Source organism: Bos taurus, chromosome 5 (assembly GCF_002263795.3).
Source record: "Bos taurus isolate L1 Dominette 01449 registration number 42190680 breed Hereford chromosome 5, ARS-UCD2.0, whole genome shotgun sequence".
Taxonomy (NCBI): domain Eukaryota; kingdom Metazoa; phylum Chordata; class Mammalia; order Artiodactyla; family Bovidae; genus Bos; species Bos taurus.
In genome coordinates this window covers 101566368-101576113 of record NC_037332.1, presented here as the reverse complement: position 1 = coordinate 101576113, position 9746 = coordinate 101566368, and the positions used below count along the sequence as shown (strand labels likewise).

At 39.2% G+C, this 9746-nt stretch overlaps 1 protein-coding gene across 1 annotated transcript; it reads left to right on the top strand.

Annotated features, from left to right (window-relative positions):
• The first annotated feature begins 212 nt into the window (after positions 1–212).
• On the top strand, positions 213–9543 carry C3AR1 (complement C3a receptor 1). The gene is given in 2 exon segments (NM_001083752.1): positions 213–254; positions 6141–9543. A coding segment is annotated over 1 exon segment (1446 nt). The 5' UTR covers positions 213–254; positions 6141–6151; the 3' UTR covers positions 7598–9543.
• The last annotated feature ends 203 nt before the right edge of the window (positions 9544–9746 follow it).

Sequence of the window (9746 nt, the reverse complement as noted above, 5' to 3'; positions counted from 1 at the left end):
TTCTGTTTTGTAACTTTTCTTATCTGAGACATTCAGAAATGACTCACTTTGAAACTCTTCCTGTGGAGTCAGATGGTAGTGGAAAGTGTTGGGTTTGGTTTATCATCAGAAACGGAGAGAGGAAAGAGGAGGCGCTCATCAAAGTTCCTAACTGTACTTCAGGACTTGACTGTGGTCAAGGGCGGGGACCAGACGGGACAAGTGGGGACCTCCAGACCTATGCAGAAGCCTTCAGCTATTATCTCGGGTTTTTGGTAAGGAAATCTAGATGCACCTGATGATTTATGCCCAGCTTGTTCTCTTTAGATAATGGTTTGAAGGTCATTATTTTCTATTCCCCCTTCTTTCCCCAACTGTTATTTCTTTTGCTTTATTCCCATGTCCACCTTTTTCTTTTTCTAACTATTCCATGTTCTATTTATCTTTGCTGTTTACATTTCATTCCGGAACTAATATTGAATTTTTACATCATTTTCCCTGCTCTTAAATTGGCTGTTTCTCCTTCTGATCTTTGATTCCAGCTTTTCCCAATAATTCCATTTTCCAAATCAGTGATTATGTATTTTTCTTAATATATATATTTTTTCTATTTCATTTCGCTCTTTTTCTCTTTTATTTTTTTCCACATTCTTTATTGCTACTGATTCTGTCATCCTGTTATTAGTATTTGATTCTGGTATCTACTTTTCTTTCCCTATTATAGCTGAATTTTAGTTTCAGGATTTTACTTATCTTTTTAATTCTGATTGGTCAATTCAGTATTGAAAATTTTAAATATGTATATAGAGAGAGTTACTTTTCAACCAAAACCAATTTCGTATTGAAAACTTAAAAAAAATAGAAAGAGAGGTATCTTTCAACCAAACACTTGGAGAAATATAAAAAGTTACCTTGAACTGAAAGATTTTTAAGATTCTGATTCAGATACACTTTCGTTTCAAAATATGATATTTAAAGTATAGTATGCCAGATGATTCAGTTTCTTTGCATTAGAATTTTTCTCTTTTCAATCTTTATTATTTACTTATTATTCTTTATTACTGTGCTGCTCTTGATGCCTTTCTCTATTAGCAATACCAAAGGCTTTTCTGTTATGTGATTATTTGTAGTAAAAAGAGTTTTGGCCTGATAGTAATTGGACCTAGGATTTGAGATCACTCCTAGTTGTGACTATGTAAAAGTCCCCTAATTTGTTGAGTTTCAGTGTCCAAAACTATAAAAATAGAAATAAGAAGAAATAATTGCTAACTTTCTTTTCAGCCCTTGAACTCTCTCCATCTCTCTATATTTTATGAATCGATGCGTGAATATGTGTGTAGGACAGGTGGTCAAGGTAGCTGCCATGCACAAAAGCAAAGGAAGTGAACCTGACAGGCCTCGAATATTAGAATAAGCAAGGCTACAGAATGGAGAATGGGAAGCACTTCTTCTTTTTTGTTATTTTGTTTTGTTATTTTAACTTCTGCTAATCCCTATGCTAGCATTTAGTCAACTCAGCAGAACAAGTCATATGGTATTCTGGGTTTCTACCAAAGGAAACATAAAATGCTGTTATAGCCAACAAGAATTGGGAACTGGAAAACAAAAAAAAGGAAGTTAGAAGAAATAGCATCCTTATCGAATCAAACAAATAAGAATTAAAATTTTTATTTAATAGAAAAAGAAAAGAAACCCCAAGTATGAGCATCCATCCATTCAAGTAATCTTTAATCCTTACGTCTTACAAAGCATTGTGCTAAATTCTGTGGAGCAAGCATTTAGAAATAAGATATTTTTTTACCATTATGAAACTTAAGGCTAGAATAATAGACAAGACAGCCATGAAAATAATTGTAATGCAGAACAAAAGGCACATTGCACAGAGAATACAAAAAGTGGTTCAAACCCCACATACACACACAAAATTTAGGAGGCTGAAGAAGTAAATTATGATTGGGATTATAAGAGAGGTTTCAAGGAAAATATACTTGAGCTTGATCTTGAAGAATGACTAGGATTTCAGCATAACTAGGATTTCAACAGATAGTGATTAAGAATGGAGGAAAGAGGAGGTTAAGGTAGAGAACATCATTCCAGACAGAAGTGAACAGCAGTCGCCAAGGTAAGAAAATGGCATTGACTTGGAATAGTGAGTTGTTCAGGAAAGCTATAAAGTAAGGTATGTTTACAGGAATGTCAAAAATTACAGGAATTTCGCTGGCAGTCCAGTGATTAATAATCTGCCTTCCAATGCAGGGTAGGTGGGTTTAATCCTTGGTCGCAAAATTAAGATCCCACGTGCCACAGGGCAGCTAAGCCCATGAGCCACAACCACAGAGCCCACATTATTCAGCGAAGACCCAGCACAACCAAAAAAAAGAAAAGAAAATTAGGGAAGAGTTATGTCACAGAGGCCAAGAGAAAGAGAGTGATAAGAAGCCAATGTAAAGTAATAGAGATATTGTGGAGGATAAAGATAGAGAAAAAGATGCTTGTATTTACTCTCTAGAGGTAGTTTTAGCAGAGTAATGGGATAGAAGACTAATTACAAAGGGTTAAGAAGTAACTGGTGAGAACACAGACCCCAAAACAAACCAGTATCCTTGAAAAAGAGAAGCTGCTAAATTAAAAGGCTTAAGAAATATCCTGATGCAAAGTGTGATCCTTAACTGGATACAATTGTTGACAAACCAGCTATAAGGGATATTTTGGGGATAGCGGGAAAAAAAGGATAAAGTCTGAATATTCATCAAGGTAAGTCTTACTGTAAATATGGGGACTGCTAAGTGATAAAAGTGATCAAAGAAAGCAGTTTATATAAAACAATATGCATTTACACCCACGTTCATAGCAATAGCATCTGCAATAGCTAAAATGTGGAAGTAACTCCAATGTCCATTGACAGATGAATGGATAAATAAAATGTGGTACACACATAGAGTGGAATATTATTGTCTTAAAAAAGAAGAGAATTCTGACACACACTACAACATGGATGAACCTTGACGACATTTTGCCAAGTGAAATAAGCCAGTCACAAAAAGACAAATGCTGTAGGATTCCATCTATACAAGGGATCTAGAGTAATCAATCCTAAAAGATTATGCTGTGAAAGTGCTGCACTCAATATGCCAGTAAATTTGGAAAACTCAGCAGTGGCCACAGGACTGGAAAAGGTCAGTTTTCATTCCAATTTCAAACAAGGGCAATGCCAAAGAATGTTCAGGCTACAGCACAATTGCACTCATTTCACATGCTTGCAAATTTATGTTCAAAATCCTTCAAGCTAGGCTTCAACAGTATGTGAACCGAGAACTTCCAGATGTTCAAGCTGGATTTAGAAAAGGCAGAGGAAGCAGAGATCAAATTGCCAACATCCGTTAGATCATAGAAAAAGCAAGAGAATTCCAGAAAAACATCTACTTCTGCTTTATGCCAAAGCCTTTGACTGTGTGGATCACAAGAAACTGTGGAAAATTCAAGAGATGGAACTACCAGACACATTACCTGCATCCTGTATGCAGGTCAAGAAGCAGCAGTTAGAACTGGACATGGAACAACAGACTGGTTCCAAATAGGAAAAGGAGTACATCAAGGCTGTGTATTGTCACCCTGCTTATTTAACTTATATGCAGAGTACATTATGCGAAAAGCTGGGCTGGGTGAAGCACAAGCTGGAATCAGAATTGCTGGGAGAAATATCAATAACCCCAGATATGAAGATGATATCACCCTTATGGCAGAAAACAAAGAGGAACTAAAGCAACTCTTAATGAAAGTGAAAGAGGAAAGTGAAAAAGCTGGCTTAAAACTCAACATTCAAAAAAATGAAGATTATGGCATCCGATTCCATCACTTCTTGGCAAATAGATGGGGAAATAATGGAAACAGTTACAGACTTTATTTTCTTGGGTTTCAAAATCACTTCGGACAATGACTGCAGCCATGAAATTAAAAGACGCTTGCTATGACCAACCTAGACAGAATGTTAAAAAGCAGAGACATTACTTTGCTGACAAAGGTCCATCTAGTCAAAGCTATGGTTTTTCCAGTAGTCATTGTATGGATGTGAGAGTTGGACCATAAAGAAAGCTGAGCACCGAAGAATTGATGCTTTTGAACTGTGGTGTTGGAGAAGACTCTTGAGAATCACTTGGACTGCAAGGAGATCAAACCAGTCAATCCTAAATGAAATCAATCCTGAATATTCATTGGAAGGACTGATGCTGAAGCTGAAACTCCAATCCTTTGGCCACCTGATGCAAAGATCTGATTCATTGGAAAAGACTCTGATGCTGGGAAAAATTGAAGGCAAGAGGAGAAGGGGATGATAGGGAATGAGAAGGTTGGATGGCATTACCAACTCAATGGACATGAGTTTGAGCAGGCTCTGGGAGATGGTGAAGGACAGGGAAGCCTGGTGTGCTGTAGTCCATGGGGTTGCAAAGAGTTGCACAGGACTGAGCGACTGAACAACTAAGAGTAGTTAAACGCACAGAAACCAAAAGTAGGCTGGTGATTGCCATGGACTTCAGGGAAAGGGAAGTGAGGAACTGTTTTTTAAAAGATAGAGAATTTCAGCTTTACAAGATGAGAAAGTTCTAGAAATTGTACAATAATGTAAAAAACCCAACACTACTGAGCTGTACCCTTAAAAATGGTTAAGATGGTAAATTTTGTTACATGTGGTGGTGGTGGTTTAGTCGCTCAGTCATGTTTGACTCACTGCAAGCCAACTGTAGCCCTCCAGGCTCCTCTGTCCATGGGATTTTCCAGGCAAGAATACGGGAGTGGGTTGCCATTCCCTTCTCCAGGGGAACCTTCCTCACCCAGTGATCAAATTCACATCCCCTGCATTGCAGATGGATTCTTTACCAACTGAGCCACTGTATTTCACCACAATTAGAACAATTTAAATACCAGTATGCACAGTGTAATCTAATTTCATTAAATTTTTCTTAATAAAAAATATATATACATATAGTACACACATATGAATGTGAATAAAGATCCAGAAAAATGTAAATTAAGGTACTAAAAGTGTGGGAATTCCCTGGAGCAGCCCACCAGGCACCAGGGCCCACCAGGCAGCCCACCAGGCAGCCCACCAGTGCAGCCCACCAGGCACCAGGGCCCACCAGCCCACCAGTAGTATCCAGTGGATACAACTTTGCTCTCCCAATGCAGGAGGCCCGGGTTCAACTCCTGGTCAGGGAACTAAATCCCACATGCTGCAACTAAAGATCCCACATGCAACTAAGACCTGACATAGCCAAATAAATAAAAATATTTTTTAAAAAAGATATTTAAGAGTAATCACTGACTAGTGGTATGTTTTTATTTTCTTATTTTTGCTTGTTTATGTTTTCCAATTTTCTTCATGAATTATTTCTGTTTCTATAATAATCAAGCTATTTTACCCAAGGTATATTCATAAAAAACAAATAAGAAAGCAATGATAGGTCGTAAGGAAATCAAGGGCTTCCCAGGTGGTGCTAGTGGTAAAGAACCACCTGCCTATGCAGGAGACTTAAGGATATGGGTTTGATTCCTGGGTAGGGAAGATTCCTGGGAGAAGGGCATGACAATCTGGAGGGCATGACAGTCCACTCCACTATTCTTCGATGGAGAATCCCATGGACGGACGATGCCTGGAGGGCTAACAGTCCATAGGGTCGCAAAGAGTCGGGCACAACTGAAGCGACTTAGCACAGCACATAGTTGATTTACCATATTGTGTTAATTTCTGCTGTAAAGCAAAGTGACTCAGTTATACATATTCTGCATACATATTCTGAAAAATTCAGAATTTTTCATATTCTGTTCCATTATGGTTTATCTCAGGATGTTGGATACAGTTCCATGTGCTATACAGTAGGACCTTGTTGTTTAACTATCCTATATATACTGGTTTGCATCTGCTAATCCCAAACTCCCAATACTCCCCTTTTCCTCAGCAACCACAGTCTGTTCTCTATGTCAGTACAGTAGATTTTACATTGTCTTTCAGAGTATGTTTTTGAGTAATCCAGTGTGAAGTTAAGGAATATAAAATAAACCAGTGTTAGGGTCTTTGTGGCTCTCCATCTTTAAGTTAGAATTCTATGAATATGCTTTTTTTTTTTTTTTTAGTTTTAATATTTTTGTTTATATTTTTACAGAAGTTGGAGCAATGGAGTCTTTCTCTGCTGAGACCAATTCAACTGACCTACACTCACAGCCCTGGGATGAACCCCACATAATTCTCTCCATGGTCATCCTCAGCATCACTTTCCTACTGGGGTTGCCAGGCAATGGGCTGGTTCTGTGGGTGGCTGGCCTAAAGATGCAACGGACAGTGAACACAGTTTGGTTTCTCCATCTCACCTTGGCTGACTTCATCTGCTGCCTCTCCCTGCCCTTCTCCCTGGTCCACTTGGTTCTCCAAGGACACTGGCCCTACGGCTGGTTCCTATGCAAGCTCATCCCCTCCATCATCATCCTCAACATGTTTGCCAGCGTCTTCTTGCTGACCACCATTAGCCTGGACCGCTGTCTGTTGGTACTCAGGCCAATCTGGTGCCAGAATCATCGCAACGTGGGAACAGCCTGCACTATCTGTGGTTGTATCTGGGTGGTGGCTTTGGTAATGTGCATACCTGTGTTTGTATATCGGGAAACGTTCACTATAGACAACCAGAGTATGTGTAGCTACAATTTTGGTCACTATGGCTCATTAGATTATCCAGACTTCACCTATGATCTATTGGAAAATGGGTCTTTTGACAACTATCCGCCTGGAGAAATGGATGACAGGTTAGATTCCTTCTCTTCGCAAACCAAGGATCGGCCTTGGGCAGCCACCACTGGCCTCCATTCCCAAGAATTTCAAAGAACTTCTAGAGACTCACTCCCTATGAATTCAGCTAGATTATCTGTTCAACAACCACATTATGATTTGTTTCAGTCTGCTGATAAAGTCTCAGCTACACTCTCCAGTGACTTTCCCATTGAAGATCACAGAACTCACCCCCTGGAGAACTCAAATTCTTTTCTCCCTGCTGATTTAGAGTTTTTTTCTAATGCCTCCAGTGATTTGTTATACACATCTGAGCTATCACAAGGTTTCCAGGATGATTATTTCGGCCAATTTGCATATGATCATCAAGTGCCAACACCCCAGGTAGCCATAACCATCAGTAGGCTAGTGGTGGGTTTCCTGTTGCCCTTTATCATCATGGTGGCCTGTTACAGCCTCATTATCTTAAAAATGCGTCGGAGCCGCTTCACCAAGTCTCGGAGCAAACTCTTGAGAGTGGCTATGGTGGTGGTGGTTGTCTTCCTTGTCTGCTGGGCTCCGTACCACATTGTTGGAGTCCTCTTATTGTTTACTGACCCAGACACTCCCTCTGGGGAATCTCTGTTGTCCTGGGACCATGTGTCTCTTGCTCTAGCATCTGCCAATAGTTGCTTCAATCCATTCCTCTATGCTCTCCTGGGAAAGGACTTTAGGAGAAAAGCAAGACAGTCCATGCAGGGAATTCTGGAGGCAGCTTTCAGTGAGGACGTGACACACTCTACCAGCTGCCCCCAAAACAAAACCTCTTTCGAAAGAAACAGTATCAGTACAGTTGTATGAAAACATGGAGCCATTGACCTAAGCAGAGGTTCTTAGGCAAATGCAACGTGTTTCTTAAAAGACAGGCGAGATGGGGAGCAGCGGGGTTCTTGCAGAGACCGTCAAAGAATCCATCTGGAGGTTCTCAAAGCGTGGTCCCAGACAAGGGGCATGAGCATCACCTTGAAAGTTGTCAGAAGTACAAACTCTCCAGCCCTTCCCCCTGCAGGCTGGCTGAACCTGAATCTCTGGGAGTGGGGTCCCAAGAGTGTTTGCACAAGCTCTCTTATTTCTGATGAATGCTAAACTTGGGAATCACTGTAAAGATAGTTTATTTCAATCCCAAACAAAAGCACGTGAGATAAATGAGAATGCAGTCTGCTTAAAAATGATGTTTCAAAAGAAAATAATAATATTTCCAATGTCAAATATTTTCTAAATTTCCTTCCAGATTCAATTTAAAACCATTTCTTCCTGTGCTCCCTGAGTGAAAGATAATCTTTTATTCAATGGCTTTGTTGGGGTGATGGCAGTGGTGATGGTTTTAAATGAAAAAAAAAAAAAAGGTGCAAAAAGAACAAGTCTATAAAAACAAGGAACAGCTCTAAAAGGACTGTTTCTGAATAAAGTTGGTGCAACATGTGAAACACAAACAAACAAGGAGTTATGAGACTAAGTTGGGAGCAGAGTACAATGCCAGATGCCTGCTACTTGGAATTTTCTGGATACAGGACACAGGAATTCTGAGTTGCCTTCATTTCAGCTGAATAAGCATCTATTGTGTAAAGACTACTTAGGGCACCTAAGAACTTTCTCATGAAATGGTATATAAGTCACAGTTTGGGCAGATGGCTCCTCTGTTTGTTTGCTCTAACTGCTTATTGATAGAAGCATCTGTCTTTCATTCTTTTTCTTAAGCTCCTTAATTCCCTTACTTCTCTCCTGCCTCGAAATCTTCTTCCAGGCTTTTTGCCTCTAATAACCAATACTTTCATAACACGCAAATGACTCATTTGCTCTCACTACTTCCCAAGAAACTTATTTAAAACAAAAGGACAAAGAGTAGAAGATGAGGCAACTATTCTTGAATTCACTGCAAAATAGCTGAGTACCCTCTGGGCTTGTTACCCATCCAACTCCTAAAAACATGACTGTAGATGTGTATTTTTCACACTAAAATTATCAGATGTATCTGGGGTTTAATTAATCTTTATCTTTACCAATGTAATACATGCACACAATTTTTTAAAGAGAAACCAATGCTCATAATGAAATCTAAGAGGTTTCCTGCCCCACTCTGGCCAGCTTCTCCTTCCTCCTACTCCCACTTCCCAGAGATAACCCTTGAAACCACAATCTGAGATATTCTTTCTGAAATTTCCCATCATATTTCTAAGTCATGACCTTATGATGCTAGTTTTTGTACATGATAAATGTCTTTTTGTTTTGGAAGAGGAAGAATTTTTTCTAAACTCCTTCATATTTTGTGTTTATGCAGCATCCCAGTATTCATTAACCATCATCCTTTAATTTGTTCACAAGCACACATTTTCTGCTACTTTGCTGATCCATTCCAACCACGCTTCTTTCATTTTTAAAAAAGCATTCTCCAACCCCATCACCTTCTCGTTTTTTTCTGTATATGAAGTTTTATGTATGGATATTAAGCCTCTACATTTTCAGGTTTGTTTGTACTACAACTTAACCTCATCTGAGCCCAGTGATTTAACCTGAAACATAGAAAATGAGATGTTTTAGACTTGCAAAGCACTGTTCCTTGTTAAGTGGTGGAGGGGAGGGTCTGGACTACAAACGAGGTATAAAGTGCTATGTGGAAAATTTTCAAATCATTAGGAATGCTCTCACTTGTGCAATAATGATATCCAAGATGATGTGATTTGTCATGCTACTTTCCAATTTAATCTGCTCATATATTTGATGTGAATAAATGCTTTCTTTCTCCACAATTCCTTGCAAGGCTCAGAGATTCATGGATCCTTTTAACTGACATTCAGGATATATCATAATCTCTAAACATACAGCAAATAAACCTCATAGTGGGTAGCTGTAGGCTTGCTGTAATGATGATTAGCTAGTTTTCTGGAAACCCCAACATTCTCATGGGACCCTGGATAGAAGTCTCAACTCTTAGGGCTAGTGTACAGGATAC